The 23585-nt window shown below is 37.8% G+C and overlaps 1 protein-coding gene across 1 annotated transcript in view; it reads right to left on the reverse strand.

Annotated features, from left to right (window-relative positions):
* Window positions 1-3312: 3312 nt before the first annotated feature.
* LOC123771364 (uncharacterized) overlaps window positions 3313-23585 on the reverse strand; it is a 40681-nt gene continuing 20408 nt past the window's right edge. The window contains exons 4-7 of the mRNA XM_069305234.1: window positions 13757-13959; window positions 12647-12835; window positions 3702-3890; window positions 3313-3545 (exon numbers count right to left, since the gene is read on the reverse strand). Coding sequence (XP_069161335.1) covers window positions 3313-3545; window positions 3702-3890; window positions 12647-12835; window positions 13757-13959 — 814 coding nt within the window. The remainder of the gene's footprint in view (window positions 3546-3701; window positions 3891-12646; window positions 12836-13756; window positions 13960-23585) is intronic.

Below are 23585 nucleotides of genomic sequence, written 5' to 3' on the forward strand. Positions count from 1 at the left end.
AACTAGAAGTTTTGTAATAATGTGGTGACGTGGTAGAAGGATCGGATTCTTTGTATCCAAATCAATTTTTGCATGAAGCAAACGTCCTCCACACCGTAATATATTATGAGTGTTGGCATCATACCAGATACCTAGAGACTTGGTTAATTTATCTGGAAGATTTTCATATTCACTTCCATATGTCTCTTGTTGTGCACGTTTGATCCAGTAGAGGATAGGATTGGGAAACTTATGTCTGATTCCTATCTTAGCAAGAAAGTCAAACACATGTGCTGTCACTCTTAATAATTTAATCAAGTTAGAATAATTGTGAGGATTAATAGCTAAGATTCGGTGAGGTTCAGGTTCTGTCATGGGAGTAGTGATATTAGTCACTATGACTTGTGGCTTTTGTTTGGGCCACTGACCACTAACAAGCCATGAAGGTCCATTAAACCACATCGAAGACTTGATGAGTTGTTTTAATGTTAATCCTCGTGATAAGTAATGTGCAGGATTGTCCTTAGTGGGAACATGTCTGAATTTATATCCAGCAGATAATTCATGAATTTCCCTAACACGATTACTAACGTAGGGAGTTTTATTGTTGTTATTTCTTACCCATTGTAAGACTGCCTCATTGTCTGACCTCACGACGATTTCACCAAAGTGGATATTATTGAGTGTCTTGGTCAGGCAATTAGTCAATCTTACTACCACCAGCAATGCAGTTAACTCCATTTGAGGTAAAGATCTCTTCATAATTGGAGCAACTCTTGCTTTAGATGTGAGTAAAATTGATTGTGCACTATTGACTAAGTAGGCTACAGCGCCATACGCTTTGCCAGAGGCATCGCAAAAAACGTGCAAATTTGTGGGTAAGTTTTGTCCTGAAGCATTACGAGGAAATTTCAAAACACCTAACTGATTGAAATCCGTTGTATGTGTCATTTATCTTGCAACTCAATTGGCAACGGATCATCTCATCCCATATGTTTCTGCCAGCATTCCTGCATTAGGAGTTTGCCCCTTATTAATATAGGACCAAGTAAGCCTAAAGGGTCAAATGGTTGACTGACATTCGAGAGTAATTTTCTCATGGTAAGGGATGAATTATCGGTTTGTACTGACTTGACATTCATCTCGTCAGTACTTGTGTTCCATTCCACACCCAGAACATTTAATTGATTAGGCACCTGATAACCCGGAAACTCTTTCTCGATTATCTGGTTTAATGATTTATTGTTTGAGGCCCATGATTGTTGTGGCATATTGGCTCCTAATAACTCATGGTTAGCCTCATGGTAGATTTCTACCAATTTGGATTGATCATTTGTAGTTCCCTGGAAATTATCGACATACAAGTTGTCACTGATCTCTGCCTTATGAGGGCTATTTGACTTCCTCAAATGTGTATCTAATGTAGCTTGAAGTAGAAACGGGGAGGAAGTCGCTCCGAATAGTACTGAGGCAAAACGATAAGTTATGGTATCACTGTCAGGATCCAGTGGGTCCTTAATCCAGAGAAACTTGGTTTAATTACGATCCTGTTCTTGCAAGCCTACTCTAAGGAAAGCTTTACTGATATCAGCAGTATAAGCGAAAATACCAGTACGGAATCGTAATAGTACATCATGTAGCCTTTGTGTTAGGCTAGGTCCCGTTTGGAGACATTCATTCATGGACATGCTGTTTGGTTTCACTTTGGCACTACAGTTGAAGACAATACGTATTGGTGTTGTCAATGAATCTTTCACCACAGCGTGATGGGGTAAATAGTGACCTATTTTTCGGTCATCATTATCAACAACTTCGATAAATTTACTGTTGAGTTGTTGTTGAATTAATTGATGATACATGTTCAGTTTGTCTGGCTGCTTCTTCAGCCGTATTAATTGAGACTGTAATTGATTGTGAGGCTGCCATGAAATAATTAACTGGAAGTTGTGGATAATTCAACTTCCATGGTAGTCTCACCCAGTATTGTTTATCTTTATAGACAACTGTATCCAGATATTGCTGGTAAGTCCACATATCATCAGGGCTTGGTTGTTCAGGGACAATACCTAAAGTGTCTAAATCCCACAGACGATGTACAGGTGGATCAGACTCATTATCTTCAGATATTTCTCTGAAAGGTAGGGGTGACTGTTCCAAGCCTAGTCACGGCACTATTGTATTGTTAGATTGTTGGTTGGTTGACGCTGGATTTTGTTGGAAAAGCACCGGTCCAGTAAGCAACATGCCTCCAGCAGATGACAACAAATTCATTCCATGTTTTCTGGTGCATCCCGTTATAAATTTATAATAATGGTCAGCGCCTATAAGTATGCCAACATTAGTGAGGCAGTCAGAATTTATTTTGTAATCTGCTAGCCTCATGCGGTTTCGTTTAAGATATTTCGCAGTGCGAGCTAGTCCTGTGACCTGCAGGTCTGCAGGAAGTTTATCTACTACTACCGCTTGAATTGGACTAGTGGAAGATCCAAGTCTCACTAATACCTTAACTACTTGGTATTCACGAGGTCCACTATTAGTCAAGAATCCAGAAATATTCAATCTCATACTTTTGGCAGGTTTAATTTTAACTGCTCGACTAATTGTTGTGTGATGAAGGTTTTCTGTGATCCTTGATCAAAAAGACCTCTAGTGTTAACTCTAGATTTCCTGTCAATTAGTTTGAGTTGAGCTGTGGGCAGAGTGGTATTATTGCCTGACTCAGTAGCAAGTACATTTATTTCCTGATGTACCTTGCAATATTGTACTGTGGTAAAATTCGTAGAATTCTCCCCAGTTGTCATAGATTGTGTAGAAGTTTTTCTACATAAGGCATAATGATGTATACCTTTGTTGCATCTACTGCATGACTGTAGTTGCACTACACATTTACTGGGATCATGAGAGCCCATGCACTTGGTGCACCTGTGTAATTCTTGTAACTGTTTAATCCTGGTATTAAAGTTAGGATAAACAGTGCATTTGTAGGTGACGTGTTCTTGACTACAGAACAGACACTCTCTCTCTCTGGTTGAATTTGTCCCTTTAGTAGGCAAATCATTTGTTACATTAGAGGGAGATACAGAATAAATACCTACACTACCACTCCTTTTTCCAGTGGATGGAGTAGTCTTAGGTTTGAATTTATTGGACCTTTTCAAAGTCGATTTGTATTTGACTGAGTTGTCAATGTTAGGTGAGTTATGATGAGAGTTAGTAGAGAAGTTTGAAACACTTTTCCCCTCTTGGTTGGCTCTTCGTCTTTCGACTAAGGTATGTAAACCTTCTGTAATTTCATTCAAGGTCAGAAAGGTTTTATTGTATATTGTACACAATTTATCTAAAGTTTCCTCTTGGTAATTTGCGTCTTACAACTACTTTTGTCATCCATTCAGCTGTCTGAATTTGGACTTTAAGGCTTAATTCCTTGAGTAAAGATTCTAACTCTAGCCTGAAAGTTTGGAGAGAATCTGTAGAATTATTAGCAGATGGCAAGTCCAGCAATTTTTGAACTAAGATAGTAATAGTTCTCTCCTTGTTATCGTAGTTGGTTTTGAGCAATTGAACAGCTAGGGTGTAACCATCACTGGTCAGTGTTATGTTAGAGATTACTTTCAAGGCTTCATTTCGTAACAAGCCTTGTAAATAAGTGAACTTGGTTGTTTGAGGAATGTTAGCTTTAGAGTCTACTGCATCTACGAATTTACTCCAGAAATCATCCCAACTCTCATTGTCGTTACCAGAGAATGTGGGTATATTGATCTGAGGTAATTTGACATCAGGATCTGGATGTGCAGTAGAGGTTGTTGTTAATTTATTTGTAGCAATTAGCTTTTTAAAGGGTTGAAGCTTAACCTGTATATCATCTTCATACTGGACTAAATCATTTACAATATCCTCAAGTTCAGTTTCACCTATTGAAGTTGAGTAAAGTTCTGTCAAATACAGATTCATATGTTGCTTAATATGCGCGAATTTGCCTTCAGCAACTTGAAGTAAATCTTCTAATTCATGATAGTCAACAGGTGACTGTTGTGACAGATTTTGACACTTGGTAATCTGTCGGGTCAAATGACCTTTCAGACCGATAAGGGACCTTTTCATTTTGTCAGCCGTTTCCATCTTGCTGGGTAAGGGCTAGTTTGATAGTAAATAGTTGTTACTGATGTAACTGGGATATTGACTCATTCAATGGAGTTCAATATCAATATAATAGCCTAATGTATTTAAATAGACTATACTACCTCGTTCTGAGGTTAATTTACCTACCTAACAATAAGTAACTAAGTATTTTGAGCAGTGCTTGAACTTCACCATTAACTCTCGTCCGGCTAGCTCATCTTTATTCCCATTAGATGTAATGGTGATCATTCAGCAGCACTCAAAATGCATACACACAAATAATGAGTACACGAATAAGTAATATGGATATATTCTAATCAGAGTTACCCTAAGGTTAAATCCCACCCTTGATAGGGTCAGTACAAGAATGAATAATGTATGTACTACTAACTAGCTCAAGCCTAGTTGTGAGAATTTCTACCTAAGAAACTACAAATTTATTTAGTCTGCGTTTGTGCTAAATTCAGCACAATTACTGCCTAAATTCCTACATAATAAAGGTTGGCAAAGATTAAATTGTGGTGCAGTAATGTGAATATATAGTTGTGCTGTATTTTTGTTTTTTTTTAGATTTTATAGTTTATATAAGTGTGCACTTGCACACACAGGTGAAAATACAAATATGTACAATTAATTTTGGCTTGCCAGCCACAGCCTTTTGTGGTGATTGATTGTGTTGATCAATTTGTCAACTACATGTGACCTAGACTCACCTGATAGGTGTACATCATCTCTTGCCAGGTTTTGCCTGTATGGTCTGGCTGTAAATTGAATGTAAGTGGCATCCAATCGTACTCGCTTCCTCAGCCTAAAGTTTATATATTTGGCAGCTCTTTGGTAATATTCTGGACTTTCTCCCGAACGATTGTTATTGCTCAGTTGGCGAGGTTCCACCAATGTGAACACTACTGAACTGCTAATGAGTTTAAATGAGGAAATTATGGTTTTAAGGTGATTAATTACCTCAGCTGGGTGTCGAGTAGGATTGATGTCATTACCACCTAAATAAATAATGGTTAGATGGTGAGGCCACTCTAACGCAGGTGTTAGTGTGGAATTATTTTAGAAGTTATGAGCTGTTGCTCCTGGTGACCTGAAGATTCTTACCTCAGTATGAGGTATAGGTCTAAGTGTTATGGGCAATTGACTGTGTCCCACGAGTGCTACCTTATAATGAGGTATAAGCAGCAAATAAATTGCTGTGAATTAGGCTAATCTATGTGGTACACAGCCGGTACACACAATTAATAAATGTGGTTAGTCTAGACTACTTCACACGGTGATTAGTTATTACTAATTAGTATGTATCCGGTTCGATAAGGACCATAATGTTGTTTTGATCTCTGAGAACCGATATAATTAATTGGTAATGTTAATTGGTATGCATCCGGTTCGATAAGGACCATAATGTGGGATATCTGGGGCTTGACTCAATTATTCAATTATTTACTTATTTAATTTAATAACGAAGGACCACCCACTTTTGAGAAAAGAGGGAAAACTAATAAAAGTGATCATTAGAATAACACTAGAGAACCAGTGTCTATGGATAATTATTAAAAGGGATAATCACTTTAAATAATGAATGGACTGTATGATTAATTAACTAAAGTCAGAGCCTCAAACACCTACATTGGGGGGGTATTACTAGAACTTCATATATGTCTAGGAACTAGTGTGGTTCGTCACCAGTTTATTGCTGAGTAAATAATATTATGATCTAAAATGCTATCGATTCAAATATGTGAACTCAAATTGTAAATATTAATGATTATTAAATTACGCAGCAACAGTCTAAGCAAACACATGAATTTCCAATCATCATATCTGGTAATAATATTTAATATAATGATCCTACAAAAATTGTATATGAATCAAATTGGAGGAATTAAATTTGTACAAAAGAGTCTTAGCTTTAAGACGATTTCTATGACATCGTTTTGTGATTCGTCCTCGTGATCTCAGGATCTCCACAGAAGGAACTAGAGGTGAATAGCACGAGTGAAGAAAACGACTCGATGACTCCTCACATACGAGCTGAAAATTAAAGAATATTAAGTAGCATTGGAATAGGCTACTTTAATCTCAATATTCATGAAAATAGAAGAAATGCCGATTTGGTACTAACGTTGGATATGGGGTCTTCTCACTATGTAACGACAGACTACTCACAAATATACGATCTTAGATGATGCATCAAGAAAGAAACCTATACTTATGTGAGTGTATGTAATACTGAAGTCTGCCGATATCACGTCTGCCAGTCCCAGACGTTCACGGCGTTGTACGCGTATTTGTGGGTTTTGGCTTTAATTGTAGACGCGTTATTGGCTGGCTGGGCACTATAGAGCACGTGGAGGAATAATTATTCACTATTAGTTCGGTATCAGTGTAATTCTTGCTGATAACTCCCAATCTACACCAGTCTCGCCACTCTTCACGCCAGGACCCTCCTCTCTCGTACTCTATCCAGGCACGCTCTCTCCACAATGGCGTCGCCGCCTTCCCAAACCCGGCTCTCGCATTCACCACAGAAATTATTAATTACGAATAATTATTTTCCGCGCGATTATGGATGAAATACTTTAATGAGGACTAGGTTGCAATTATAGGGGTATAAATATTATCGTATTCTCGTTTTATGGTGTTAAACGAGAAATGGAGAAGATTTTATCTCTCTACATGACATTCGTGTGAGACTGAAGGAAATATTACTACAGAATAATTTAACTAATAACTCTCGATTTAAGATTATTGGGAGTTATATTATCCGTAAGTAATTATTACACGGAATACTGATGATTTTAGAGAACCACATTCAATTCTCTAACACATTGGTAATAAATGTGTTTAACTAGACATTATCTGACGCAATGTTGCTGCTCTATTTCGTGAGAATTCTTGCATTAATACACAGATGCAATGGTTAGTTTATGTTGACACTACTGTTAGTAAATTTAGTGACTACTGTAGTTAGTATATAATAATAATGATTTATTATAATACAATAGTAGTTTATTAGTGTTGGAAATTTCCAACATAACTCCGGGTGGAGAATTCTCGGGTTGCAGTGCAATGTTGAGTACTGACATACCTATCCAGAAGTTATTATTAATGTTAGTATGTTAGTACACACATAACGGATGTCCCGTAATTGTCAAGGACATACAAGAAATTTGAGTCTTGTAAAGAAACTCATGTTGAATGAAACATGGTATTGTGAATCATCTAAAGTTAATGACTAATAAAGCCTACAATATACTCTGTGACTGGTGTCGCTATGACATGTAATGTTACTAAGACTTAAAGTTTTGCAAACTCATAGATACTCTAGATGAAATAATGTTATTGTTGATAGCCTATACAAACAAATTAAAGATTAAATCACACAATTTAAAGTAACTGAGAATCCACCATGAGGTGAATGTTTTGGGTCATTGTGACTTGTAACTGTTTTGTTACTTGACATCACAACACAGCATCATCATGATTACTCAAATTGGATGGGAAATTATTTGCTCTTAGTCAGAGCTGTAATAGGCTTGTAGTTTCCGTTTGCATTGTTGAGCAGCTGCTCTAGTGGGGCGGGTGCTCGGTGGATCAGAATTGTTGTCCTCGGAAACTGTTGGTGAAGCTGGTTCTGTTATACACTCTCGTTCTGCTAATTCGAGAGGTACCAACTTCTCTAAGGTTTTTAGGGTAGTATTGCCTCGGCACAAAACCCGTACTACTCTCTGGATGCCTTGGTGATCTGGGTGGATAGCAACAATTTTGCCGATAGGCCATTCTGACCTTGGTCCATCACTGTCAACCAATTCTAGGTTTCCTGGTTTAAGTTGTACTTTATTATAGGCGCTCGAAGCTCCATAGTGGTACTCTCGTAGAGCTGTGAGGTACTCTCCAGTCCACACCTCATTCCACCTTTCAATTACTCTTGAGAGATGTTGGTAACTTTCTACTAAGTCACTCCTGGTTACATGGGAAGGGTCGACGGGGTCCTCTTCTGCCAAAGGTATCAGAGGGCTCAGGAGGCCTCCATGTATTAAGTGAGAGGGACTCAGAGGTTCTCTCTGTGAGCAATCATCTGATAGGTAAGTTAATGGGCGATTGTTGACTCGCGCCTCAATTTCCGCGACGAGTGTTTGGAGTTCGGAGTAACTAATTTTCTGTCGATGTAAGGTAAATTTAGTAACACTTCTTGACAGTCCCTATAAACACTATATACACTATATACCCTATAAACACTATAGTCCCTATAAACACTTCTTGACAGTCCCTATCATACGTTCGTAGAATCCACCTTGCCAGGGGGCTCTGGGAGCAATAAATTTCCAGTGGCATTGTCGTCTCTGCAGGACTGACTGCACTTCTGGATGATTCCATACCTCTCGTAGACAGGCTTCTCCTGCCACAAAATTTGAGCCATTATCCGATATCATTAGTTTGGGACAGGATCTGCGAGCTGCAAATCTACGAAAAGCTTGGATGAAGGCTTCGGTACTCATGTCAGAAGTCACTTCAAGATGTACGCCTCGTGTGGTAGCACACGTGAAGAGGCAAATATAAGCTTTCACTGGTATCTTATCTGGATTGCCAGTGAGAAGCAAGGCTCCTGTGTAATCGACACCAGTGGTCTCAAAGGGACAAAGATGAACTACTCTTTCCTTAGGGAGTGGTGGAGGTCCTGGGTAAGGACACACTCGATCGTCGTATCTTTAGCAGATCACACAGAACTTAATGATTGATTTGACAGTTTGACGACCTTGAGGAAGCCAATACTTCTGTCTGAGGTCGGTGAGAGTGTATAACACTCCACCATGCAAAGTACCATATAGATGGTGATGTAAAACTAGAAGTTTTGTAATAATGTGGTGACGTGGTAGAAGGATCGGATTCTTTGTATCCAAATCAATTTTTGCATGAAGCAAACGTCCTCCACACCGTAATATATTATGAGTGTTGGCATCATACCAGATACCTAGAGACTTGGTTAATTTATCTGGAAGATTTTCATATTCACTTCCATATGTCTCTTGTTGTGCACGTTTGATCCAGTAGAGGATAGGATTGGGAAACTTATGTCTGATTCCTATCTTAGCAAGAAAGTCAAACACATGTGCTGTCACTCTTAATAATTTAATCAAGTTAGAATAATTGTGAGGATTAATAGCTAAGATTCGGTGAGGTTCAGGTTCTGTCATGGGAGTAGTGATATTAGTCACTATGACTTGTGGCTTTTGTTTGGGCCACTGACCACTAACAAGCCATGAAGGTCCATTAAACCACATCGAAGACTTGATGAGTTGTTTTAATGTTAATCCTCGTGATAAGTAATGTGCAGGATTGTCCTTAGTGGGAACATGTCTGAATTTATATCCAGCAGATAATTCATGAATTTCCCTAACACGATTACTAACGTAGGGAGTTTTATTGTTGTTATTTCTTACCCATTGTAAGACTGCCTCATTGTCTGACCTCACGACGATTTCACCAAAGTGGATATTATTGAGTGTCTTGGTCAGGCAATTAGTCAATCTTACTACCACCAGCAATGCAGTTAACTCCATTTGAGGTAAAGATCTCTTCATAATTGGAGCAACTCTTGCTTTAGATGTGAGTAAAATTGATTGTGCACTATTGACTAAGTAGGCTACAGCGCCATACGCTTTGCCAGAGGCATCGCAAAAAACGTGCAAATTTGTGGGTAAGTTTTGTCCTGAAGCATTACGAGGAAATTTCAAAACACCTAACTGATTGAAATCCGTTGTATGTGTCATTTATCTTGCAACTCAATTGGCAACGGATCATCTCATCCCATATGTTTCTGCCAGCATTCCTGCATTAGGAGTTTGCCCCTTATTAATATAGGACCAAGTAAGCCTAAAGGGTCAAATGGTTGACTGACATTCGAGAGTAATTTTCTCATGGTAAGGGATGAATTATCGGTTTGTACTGACTTGACATTCATCTCGTCAGTACTTGTGTTCCATTCCACACCCAGAACATTTAATTGATTAGGCACCTGATAACCCGGAAACTCTTTCTCGATTATCTGGTTTAATGATTTATTGTTTGAGGCCCATGATTGTTGTGGCATATTGGCTCCTAATAACTCATGGTTAGCCTCATGGTAGATTTCTACCAATTTGGATTGATCATTTGTAGTTCCCTGGAAATTATCGACATACAAGTTGTCACTGATCTCTGCCTTATGAGGGCTATTTGACTTCCTCAAATGTGTATCTAATGTAGCTTGAAGTAGAAACGGGGAGGAAGTCGCTCCGAATAGTACTGAGGCAAAACGATAAGTTATGGTATCACTGTCAGGATCCAGTGGGTCCTTAATCCAGAGAAACTTGGTTTAATTACGATCCTGTTCTTGCAAGCCTACTCTAAGGAAAGCTTTACTGATATCAGCAGTATAAGCGAAAATACCAGTACGGAATCGTAATAGTACATCATGTAGCCTTTGTGTTAGGCTAGGTCCCGTTTGGAGACATTCATTCATGGACATGCTGTTTGGTTTCACTTTGGCACTACAGTTGAAGACAATACGTATTGGTGTTGTCAATGAATCTTTCACCACAGCGTGATGGGGTAAATAGTGACCTATTTTTCGGTCATCATTATCAACAACTTCGATAAATTTACTGTTGAGTTGTTGTTGAATTAATTGATGATACATGTTCAGTTTGTCTGGCTGCTTCTTCAGCCGTATTAATTGAGACTGTAATTGATTGTGAGGCTGCCATGAAATAATTAACTGGAAGTTGTGGATAATTCAACTTCCATGGTAGTCTCACCCAGTATTGTTTATCTTTATAGACAACTGTATCCAGATATTGCTGGTAAGTCCACATATCATCAGGGCTTGGTTGTTCAGGGACAATACCTAAAGTGTCTAAATCCCACAGACGATGTACAGGTGGATCAGACTCATTATCTTCAGATATTTCTCTGAAAGGTAGGGGTGACTGTTCCAAGCCTAGTCACGGCACTATTGTATTGTTAGATTGTTGGTTGGTTGACGCTGGATTTTGTTGGAAAAGCACCGGTCCAGTAAGCAACATGCCTCCAGCAGATGACAACAAATTCATTCCATGTTTTCTGGTGCATCCCGTTATAAATTTATAATAATGGTCAGCGCCTATAAGTATGCCAACATTAGTGAGGCAGTCAGAATTTATTTTGTAATCTGCTAGCCTCATGCGGTTTCGTTTAAGATATTTCGCAGTGCGAGCTAGTCCTGTGACCTGCAGGTCTGCAGGAAGTTTATCTACTACTACCGCTTGAATTGGACTAGTGGAAGATCCAAGTCTCACTAATACCTTAACTACTTGGTATTCACGAGGTCCACTATTAGTCAAGAATCCAGAAATATTCAATCTCATACTTTTGGCAGGTTTAATTTTAACTGCTCGACTAATTGTTGTGTGATGAAGGTTTTCTGTGATCCTTGATCAAAAAGACCTCTAGTGTTAACTCTAGATTTCCTGTCAATTAGTTTGAGTTGAGCTGTGGGCAGAGTGGTATTATTGCCTGACTCAGTAGCAAGTACATTTATTTCCTGATGTACCTTGCAATATTGTACTGTGGTAAAATTCGTAGAATTCTCCCCAGTTGTCATAGATTGTGTAGAAGTTTTTCTACATAAGGCATAATGATGTATACCTTTGTTGCATCTACTGCATGACTGTAGTTGCACTACACATTTACTGGGATCATGAGAGCCCATGCACTTGGTGCACCTGTGTAATTCTTGTAACTGTTTAATCCTGGTATTAAAGTTAGGATAAACAGTGCATTTGTAGGTGACGTGTTCTTGACTACAGAACAGACACTCTCTCTCTCTGGTTGAATTTGTCCCTTTAGTAGGCAAATCATTTGTTACATTAGAGGGAGATACAGAATAAATACCTACACTACCACTCCTTTTTCCAGTGGATGGAGTAGTCTTAGGTTTGAATTTATTGGACCTTTTCAAAGTCGATTTGTATTTGACTGAGTTGTCAATGTTAGGTGAGTTATGATGAGAGTTAGTAGAGAAGTTTGAAACACTTTTCCCCTCTTGGTTGGCTCTTCGTCTTTCGACTAAGGTATGTAAACCTTCTGTAATTTCATTCAAGGTCAGAAAGGTTTTATTGTATATTGTACACAATTTATCTAAAGTTTCCTCTTGGTAATTTGCGTCTTACAACTACTTTTGTCATCCATTCAGCTGTCTGAATTTGGACTTTAAGGCTTAATTCCTTGAGTAAAGATTCTAACTCTAGCCTGAAAGTTTGGAGAGAATCTGTAGAATTATTAGCAGATGGCAAGTCCAGCAATTTTTGAACTAAGATAGTAATAGTTCTCTCCTTGTTATCGTAGTTGGTTTTGAGCAATTGAACAGCTAGGGTGTAACCATCACTGGTCAGTGTTATGTTAGAGATTACTTTCAAGGCTTCATTTCGTAACAAGCCTTGTAAATAAGTGAACTTGGTTGTTTGAGGAATGTTAGCTTTAGAGTCTACTGCATCTACGAATTTACTCCAGAAATCATCCCAACTCTCATTGTCGTTACCAGAGAATGTGGGTATATTGATCTGAGGTAATTTGACATCAGGATCTGGATGTGCAGTAGAGGTTGTTGTTAATTTATTTGTAGCAATTTGCTTTTTAAAGGGTTGAAGCTTAACCTGTATATCATCTTCATACTGGACTAAATCATTTACAATATCCTCAAGTTCAGTTTCACCTATTGAAGTTGAGTAAAGTTCTGTCAAATACAGATTCATATGTTGCTTAATATGCGCGAATTTGCCTTCAGCAACTTGAAGTAAATCTTCTAATTCATGATAGTCAACAGGTGACTGTTGTGACAGATTTTGACACTTGGTAATCTGTCGGGTCAAATGACCTTTCAGACCGATAAGGGACCTTTTCATTTTGTCAGCCGTTTCCATCTTGCTGGGTAAGGGCTAGTTTGATAGTAAATAGTTGTTACTGATGTAACTGGGATATTGACTCATTCAATGGAGTTCAATATCAATATAATAGCCTAATGTATTTAAATAGACTATACTACCTCGTTCTGAGGTTAATTTACCTACCTAACAATAAGTAACTAAGTATTTTGAGCAGTGCTTGAACTTCACCATTAACTCTCGTCCGGCTAGCTCATCTTTATTCCCATTAGATGTAATGGTGATCATTCAGCAGCACTCAAAATGCATACACACAAATAATGAGTACACGAATAAGTAATATGGATATATTCTAATCAGAGTTACCCTAAGGTTAAATCCCACCCTTGATAGGGTCAGTACAAGAATGAATAATGTATGTACTACTAACTAGCTCAAGCCTAGTTGTGAGAATTTCTACCTAAGAAACTACAAATTTATTTAGTCTGCGTTTGTGCTAAATTCAGCACAATTACTGCCTAAATTCCTACATAATAAAGGTTGGCAAAGATTAAATTGTGGTGCAGTAATGTGAATATATAGTTGTGCTGTATTTTTGTTTTTTTTTAGATTTTATAGTTTATATAAGTGTGCACTTGCACACACAGGTGAAAATACAAATATGTACAATTAATTTTGGCTTGCCAGCCACAGCCTTTTGTGGTGATTGATTGTGTTGATCAATTTGTCAACTACATGTGACCTAGACTCACCTGATAGGTGTACATCATCTCTTGCCAGGTTTTGCCTGTATGGTCTGGCTGTAAATTGAATGTAAGTGGCATCCAATCGTACTCGCTTCCTCAGCCTAAAGTTTATATATTTGGCAGCTCTTTGGTAATATTCTGGACTTTCTCCCGAACGATTGTTATTGCTCAGTTGGCGAGGTTCCACCAATGTGAACACTACTGAACTGCTAATGAGTTTAAATGAGGAAATTATGGTTTTAAGGTGATTAATTACCTCAGCTGGGTGTCGAGTAGGATTGATGTCATTACCACCTAAATAAATAATGGTTAGATGGTGAGGCCACTCTAACGCAGGTGTTAGTGTGGAATTATTTTAGAAGTTATGAGCTGTTGCTCCTGGTGACCTGAAGATTCTTACCTCAGTATGAGGTATAGGTCTAAGTGTTATGGGCAATTGACTGTGTCCCACGAGTGCTACCTTATAATGAGGTATAAGCAGCAAATAAATTGCTGTGAATTAGGCTAATCTATGTGGTACACAGCCGGTACACACAATTAATAAATGTGGTTAGTCTAGACTACTTCACACGGTGATTAGTTATTACTAATTAGTATGTATCCGGTTCGATAAGGACCATAATGTTGTTTTGATCTCTGAGAACCGATATAATTAATTGGTAATGTTAATTGGTATGCATCCGGTTCGATAAGGACCATAATGTGGGATATCTGGGGCTTGACTCAATTATTCAATTATTTACTTATTTAATTTAATAACGAAGGACCACCCACTTTTGAGAAAAGAGGGAAAACTAATAAAAGTGATCATTAGAATAACACTAGAGAACCAGTGTCTATGGATAATTATTAAAAGGGATAATCACTTGAAATAATGAATGGACTGTATGATTAATTAATTAAAGTCAGAGCCTCAAACACCTACATTGGGGGGGGGGGGGGGTATTACTAGAACTTCATATACGTCTAGGAACTAGTGTGGTTCGTCACCAGTTCATTGCTGAGTAAATAATATTATGATCTAAAATGCTATAGATTCAAATATGTGAACTCAAATATTAAATATTAATGATTATTAAATTACGCAGCAACAGTCTAAGCAAACACATGAATTTCCAATCATCATATCTGGTAATAATATTTAATATAATGATCCTACAAAAATTGTATGTGAATCAAATTGGAGGAATTAAATTTGTACAAAAGAGTCTTAGCTTTAAGACGATTTCTATGACATCGTTTTGTGATTCGTCCTCGTGATCTCAGGATCTCCACATAGAAGGAACTAGAGGTGAATAGCACGAATGAAGAAAACGACTCAATGACTCCTCACATACGAGCTGAAAATTAAAGAATATTAAGTAGCATTGGAATAGGCTACTTTAATCTCAATATTCATGAAAATAGAAGAAATGCCGATTTGGTACTAACGTTGGATATGGGGTCTTCTCACTGTGTAACGACAGACTACTCACAAATATACGATCTTAGATGATGCATCAAGAAAGAAACCTATACTTAATGTGAGTGTATGTAATACTGAAGTCTGCTGATATCGCGTCTGCCAGTCCCAGACGTTCACGGCGTTGTACGCGTATTTGTGGGTTTTGGCTTTAATTGTAGACGTGTTATTGGCTGGCTGGGCACTATAGAGCACGTGGAGGAATAATTATTCACTATTAGTTGGGTATCAGTGTAATTCTTACTGATAACTCCCAATCGCCACCTGTCTCGCCACTCTTCACGCCAGGACCCTCCTCTCTCATACGCTATCCAGGCACGCTCTCCACAATGGCGTCGCCGCCTCCCCCAACCCGGCTCTCGCATTTACCACAGAAATTATTAATCACGAATAATTCTTTTCCGCGCGATTATGGATGAAATACTTTAATGAGGACTAGGTTGCAATTATAGGGGTTTAAATATTATCATATTCTCGTTTTATGGTGTTAAACGAGAAATGGAGAAGATTTTATCTCCTTATGATATTCGTGTGAGACTGAAGGAAATGTTACTACAGAATAATTTAACTAATAACTCTCGATTATTGAGTTATAAGATTATTGGGAGTTATATTATCCGTAAGTAATTATTACACGGAATACTGATGTTTTTAGAGAACCACATTCAATTCTCTAACACATTGGTAATCAATGTGTTTAACTAGACATTATCTGACGCAATGTTGCTGCTCTATTTCGTGAGAATTCTAGCATTAATATGCAGATGCAATGGTTAGTTTATGTTGACACTACTGTTAGTAAATTTAGTGACTACTGTAGTTAGTATATAATAATAATGATTTATTATAATACAATAGTAGTTTATTAGTGTTGGAAATTTCCAACAGTGACCCCCTTTTACTGTCTGGACTCACTATACCAGCTTAGTTGTTCGCTATGGTAAACAAAACATGCAGCAAAACATAACGTTTGTACATAAAAGCAAAAACAGTATGGTGGGAGGAGAATGGTGGCGAGTCAGGTGAGATTAGGGAGGAAGGGAGTGGCAGCCAGTGGTGGGCTGCCACTGGCTACCCTGCCACTAACTGCCACTGCCACTCAGCATACCAACTTAGTGGTTCGTTATGGTGAATATGAATGTAGATACTTATATATAACATGTATATACAGTGTAATAACAACAAAAGGAGTGTGGTGGAGAAGCTATTTTGGTGATGGGTGTGGTAATATCTGCATAATTTGTCATGTTGGTAGGGGTGGCCACTATGCTCTTTGGTCATTATACCGGCTTAGTTGAACAGTTATAGTGAACAAAACAAGTATATTCTTGTATATAACGTCTGCATATAGGATAATAACACCACAAACAGTATTGTTGGGGGTGAAATTTTAGTGCGTCTGACCTTGAATGTGTGAGGGAAGCAGCCGCCACCTGACTGTGTGTAGCGATGTCTCTTAGTGCCTGAACTAACTATATCAACTTAGTTGTACAGTTGTGGTGAACAAAACATGCAGATACTTACATATAACGTCTGTATATATTGAATAAAAGCAAAAACAAAATTGTGGGAGGAGAATGTGGGTGAGTCAGGTGAGTTGAGGGAGGGAGGAAGTAGCAGCCAGTGGTGCCACTGAGCTTGCAAACTTAGTGGTTCGTTATGGTGAACACGAATGTAGATACTTATATATAACGTCTGTATATAGTGAATAAAAGCAAAACAGTATGGTGGGAGGGTAATGTGGGCGAGTGAGGTGTTGAGGGAGTGAGTGGCAACGAGTGGCTGGCTGGTGTGTGGCGGTCACTCCTCGTTGCTTTTTGACTCATAATAACAACTTAGTGGCTTGTTATGGTGAACAAAACATGTAGATGCTTATAAATAACCTGTGTATATAGTGTAATAACCGACAAAGAATTTGTTCACTGCTTAATGAACATAATAACTGAATCAACAATATGCACACCATAATTTTGAGTACAGCGATGATTCACTCATTTAATTATATAGATATATCACACTACACACTATTGAATAATATTACAGCAAAAAAGGTAATTATAGGTAATTATCTCTTTGTGGCAACTCCTGCCTGACAGCTGGCGAGCAACAGACCGTCTGGGACGCACGCTGAGTCAGTGCCTGTTTTTTGCCTGACTTCCCCACCCTATAGCGGGCAATATATGCCACTTATGACGTTTTTATTATTTTTCCCATGATCAGAGAACACAAATTAACAGGTTTAGAAGAACTGTGGGTGACAAATGCTAAATATCCCGGAGCCACACAAGGGTTAAACATTTCAGTGGAAATTATCTAAATGTAAAATAATTCAACTTTATATTCCTCATTTAGTTACGTAGGTTAAATGAACCGACTTACGCTATGAGAAGTTATAACATGAAAGAATTAAATGTGACATAAATACTTGTCACAATCTCTTCTTTCCTTAGTTAATTCCGTTATATATAAATCCATTTATGCTCGAGATGTCCATAGAGAGCAGTGCTTGCGCAATCGGGAGGAGGAAGAAAATGCGAGAGCATTGCTTGCCACCACGTGAGAGACACCATTAACAACATGCCTCTACGCGAGAGAAATGTCATTAACAATGTACTACAGAATGCATCAACACTTGCCTCTCCGACGCCATTACACGGAAGCGTGGGAAACTATCTTGCTAAGTTACTGTGTTCCAGAACTCCTACTTAACGACTCATAGTTATGTCATCCTAGCATCAGCAGGTGCCAGAGTTCGTGGAGGTCTACATCTGCATGCAACACAGTTCTGGGCGAGCATAATTCCAGTTCCTACTGATTTTTGTTATATAAGTGCACTTGGTTACATTTTTCATATGTAGGTTGCTCGTTCGTTATGCCACGCTACAACCAATAAACCAAAGCTAGTTGAACAGAGTCTAGACTCTCCCTTCTCAATGAGAAATAGTGACATTAACAATAGTCTAGACAACCTTTTCTTTATTTTTTAATTTGCCTATCAGCTTGACTGGGAGCGGTGAGAAGGAGAAGAATTAATTTCATTCCATGTGCTTGCTCGACAACGCATTGCAATGAGTGTGCTGTCGTTATCGCCCCACACGTTTCCAACTAATTCAGTCGAACAGCTAAGCTGACCTGATTTTCTAGTAGCATAGTATTAGATATGCTAACATCTAGTTACATGAATGATTCCCTTCCAAATTGCCATTTACTTGGCATATATGAAAGTTATACTATTTACTAACTACATTTATTTGATTTATATATGAAGTATGATTTGAATTTGCATACATATGTATTTCTGATGATTGAACCAGTGTGGGATTATTGGTGCTAAAACTTAATTGTATCCTAGTGCTCGTACCCCCCAATTTGTGAAAGTTAATTTGACACTTATTTCATGGTAAATACAGTTTCACTAAGATCCATAGGACACTAGTTCTTGGGATCAATCTAATCCACTTGTTCTTTTCTTGTTTTCCACTTTTTCTCAAAAAGTGGTGGTCCTTCATAGCTATTGATGTCTCTTTTCATTTTAATTACAAATATTGGAGTCAGATTTTCCCACACAAGTTTCAAGTATCTTGATATTAGCCTAAATTATTCTGACTAGGCTACGTATCACCTCTTTGGAGGTTAAATTTACCTACCTAGTAACAAATAACTAAGATTTGAGTGATACTGGAATGTCACTATTGAATTTCGTCTGGCTAGCTTTTCATTATCACCATTTGATGGGATAGTGAATACTCAGATGCACTCAAAATGTATAAAATAATAAAATGGTATTACTTATTAAATGGATATGTATCCCACCCTATTATAGGGTGAGCTCAACAGTAAATAATATAATGAGGATAAATCCCACCCTGATTATGGTCAGCACAATAGTAAATATTTTAAATGTACACTACTGTCTAGTTCAGAACTAGATAAAATAATTTATACTTAAGAAACCACTAAATTATTTAGTATGCATATGTGCAAAGCTTAGCACAAACTAGTCTAAATTCCTTAATAAAGGTTGGCATAAAATAACTGATGGTGCAGTAATGTGAATATAATTGTGCTGTGTTTTTGTTTTTTTATATTTTTTGTTATATATAAATGTGCATCTAAACACACAAGTGAAAGAATTAAATATATACAGCTAAATTTGGCTTGCCAGCCACAACCTTCTATGATGGTTGATAGTGTTAACTAATTTCTCAACTACATTTGATCTAGACTCACCTGACAGGTGCATACCATCTGATGCTAGGTTTTGCCTATATGGTCTGGCTGTAAATTGAATGTAAGTGACATCCAATCGTACTCTTTTCCTTAGCCGAAAGTTTATGTATTTAGCAGCACGTTGGTATTATTCTGGTCTCACTCCCCAATGATTATCATTACTTAGTTGGCGAGGTTCCACTAATGTGAACACTACTGAACTGCTAATAAGTTTAAATGAGGAAATTATTGTTTTAAGACGATTAATTACTTCAGCTGGGTGCAAAGTAGGATGGATGTCATTATGACCTAAGTAAATTATGGTTAGATGGTGAAGCCAGTCTAATGCAGGTGTTTATGTTGAATTATTGTTTAAAGTTGTGAGCTGTTGCTCCTGGTGACCTGAAAATTCTTAACTCAGTGTGAGGTGTAGGTCTAAGTGTTGTGGGTAACTGACTGTGTCCCACTAGTGCTACCTCATACATGAAGTATTAACAGCAAATATTAATTACTAGCAGTACCCGGCCACGCATTGTTGTGGCTCAGCAACGCATGTGCGTTGCTGAGCCACAGCAACCTTCCCTGTCCCCCAGTCCTCCCCACCATTCCCCTCTCACCCATCTTTTCGGCCTCCCAACCATTCCCCACTCCACCGTCCGATTGTCCCCCCACCATTCTCCACTCCACCATCCCCTCTTCCTTCCCCCACTCCCCTGTCCCTTTGTCCTTCCCATCACTCACCATTCCCCCATCCCCTTGTCCCCACCTTCCCAAACTCCTCCATCCCCTCGTCCTTCCCTACCATTACCCTCTCTCTCGTCCCCTTGTCCTCCCCACCATTTCTCACTTCCATCCCCTTGTCATCCCCACCATTCCCCACTCCCTCGTCCGATGCCTTCCGAAATGGTCTGATGTTCCCATCAGAAAATTGGGAACATCAAGAGATCTGATGTTCCCATCACTGAAATATTACAAAACAGTTAAAAAATGTAAGGAAAATATGAAAATATTAAAAAATAAACTATACTCACAAAATGAACAATGTGGTAAATAACACAGATCAATTCCAATGCAATTCACACAAAATAATTAAATCAAAATGAAAATAAATAAAAATCTATGAAAATTCAATTTATCAATGCAATCAGAAACACTGAAATGGAATTGCAACATATTTAGTAAAGCATGTGTGTTGCTCTTTCATGCAACAGATGGCACTGTTTTCAAGAAAAACAAGTTTTACCTGTCACAGGTGGGGCATCTATACTTATACTTATGAAATGAATAGTATGGTAAACACAGCTCAATTTCAACACAATGTCACACAAAATAATTCAATAAAAAATTAAATATATTGAAATCTATGAAAATACAATTTATCAATACAATCCAAAACATTGAAATGGAATTCGTGACATATTTAGTATAGCATGCATGTTGCTATTATGTGCAACAGATGGCGCTCTTTTTAAAAAACGCATGTTTTTACCTGTCACGGGTGGCATTAATATAGTAGGTATATGAAAAGACGTGCCTATTCGAATGCAACGTTGTGTCGAAATTTCAAAGCAATTGGTGAAGAACTTTTTGAGATTACAGCGTGTGTTGCTCTTACGTCCAACAAATGGCACTGTTTTTAAAAAAACATGTTTTTTCCTGTCACAGATGAGGCATGTATGTAGTAGATATATAAAAAGATGCGCCTATTCGAATGCAACATTGTGTCAACCCAGCAAACACAAAACGTTTTGGAAACCTTCACCAAAGTTTCAACGAGGTTTAGGGGAGAGATAAGTTTCATGTGTGGTTCAAGAAGCACATGAGCAACCTTTAACCCAAGAATGGTTAAAGTATTTCTTTATGTAATACAGCAAATGCTGCCTGTTCTTACACAAGTTTCCCCTTTATTTACTACAAAAATATTTTGTTCATGTTTAAATATTAAATTTATGTACATTATACATATAAATTGTAAATGCTGTGACTTAGTTGTATGATAGGTGTGCGAAACACTTAGTTTTTATTATGATCTTGCTAAAAAAAATTATAACCCTGTTTGCTAAATGCTGTATTCAGTAATACTGTTTTTATGTTTAAATTATATTTTGGTACTTTATGCATAATACATCAACATAAATGGAAAATGCTGCTGCATAGGTGTATGGACACACACAACATTTATTCTACCATTTTTTTCTAATAAAAAATTAGAATGCATCAAAATACCTCTTTATCTCATGCATCTGTATTATAGTAGATTTTACATTAAATATCACTGAAGTACAAATAGGTGAGTACAACTAGGCAAGCACAACAACATGAGTGCAACTAGGAGAGTACATGTAGCTAGGTGAGTACACCTTGGGGAACACTGCTAGATGAATGCAAGTAGGTGAATACAACTGCATGAAAGCAACTGGGGGAGTGCGTGTAGGTGAGTACAACTACACGAGAACAACTAGGTGAGTGCATGTAGGTGAGTACAACTCACCATGCAACACCTCACAACTACCGAAGTCAAGGAAGAGGAGGGGAAGGGGAGTATGGAAGTGCATCCATACTGCACTTAGGGAGGAGGAGGTTATCTTGAGGTTATCTTGAGATGATTTCAGGGCTTTAGTGTCCCCGCGGCCCGGTCCTCGACCAGGCCTCCACCCCCAGGAAGCAGCCTGTGATAGCTGGCTAACACCCAGGTACCTATTTACTGCTAGGTAACAGGGGCATAGGGTGAAAGAAACTCTGCCCACTGTTTCTCGCCGGCGCCCGGGATCGAACCCGGGACCACAGGATCACAAGTCCAGCGTGCTGTCCGCTCGGCCGACCGGCTCCCGACCGACAATGATTATAAGGAAGACGGGACACCATGAGCGTTGGTCTCATCCATTAACTCCTTAGGTAATTACACTTATATATATACATACACACACACACACACACTTACTATATTCATATATTTTCGATAGAATACGACGGTAGATTACTTTAGGGTCTATACAACCCTATGTATAAAAAAAGCTAACTTAACTCATTTAAGAGAACTTTTATTCAGAACCAAAATAGAAGTATAGAAAATCGAAGTGACTGTCACTGAGAAAACATTTATAAAACACTTTGTGCCTAACTTTGTGCACAGTCTAATACAACAATGGCTTAATGACAAATTTTGTAAATATTCAATAATTTATATCTAAATATAATTCATACACCAGGAAAAACAAAAGTAAAAAAGTTACCTTTATTATATAAAGCTAATACAGCCATTAATACCTTTATATAAATGAAAATGAAAAATACTGATATATAATTAAACAAAATTCTTATTTTACGTCTACTAGTCAGATGAATGTCGTTTGGAATTCACATTTTTATAGCAATCAATATCTGTCTCAATGAGTCATTACTTATTTCAAACAGTGTACAGTATATATTTAACCAACACAGAAGGAACTTGAATACCCAGCTCCTTCAGTATCTTTTAAATTTACAAAGGTTTAGCATTAAAAATATACAAAAGCAGTCTGAAGTACATAACTATTTCCTTAATATCAGCAGGTTAGCTAAATTGAACATGTAATAAACAAATCAGATACCCTTAATCTCACTTATAAATGTTAATAAAATATATATGTATAACCCCCTTTCAAGGACTTAAATTACAGTACTGTACTCTAATGGTAAAATGACTAAGGATTTCAGGTGTGATTTTTGTTTACTTAATACTTCATTAGAGGTAGAACCAATACATAAATTTCTACTTTCTAAACAATAATGATTCAAATGCCTTCATTATCTAGGGCATCAGACTTAAAGAAATGCAAAAGAACTCTAACTCATATCAATGAGGAAAATGGCACAAATCCAATTTCTTCAGAGCACTGCCAAGCAATGTACACAATACAGTGCTTCAATTAGCTCTGCACAGTACATCAAATGTTGAAAAATATCCCAGTATATTAGACACATTAAACATCAAAGTGATCATGGTGGCAATGACCAGTTTATAAACAAGACAAAAAATTCACAGCAATATTGACCCTAACACATAATATCCATCTTAAAGACCAGGGTCAAGAATGGCACCATTACCATTCATTTATACATGTGCAGCAATACCAAGCCCTTAGCTAACATGGTACAGACATTGACGGAAATCCTGTCTTCTGC

This window comes from Procambarus clarkii, chromosome 54 (genome assembly GCF_040958095.1).
Source record: "Procambarus clarkii isolate CNS0578487 chromosome 54, FALCON_Pclarkii_2.0, whole genome shotgun sequence".
Taxonomy (NCBI): domain Eukaryota; kingdom Metazoa; phylum Arthropoda; class Malacostraca; order Decapoda; family Cambaridae; genus Procambarus; species Procambarus clarkii.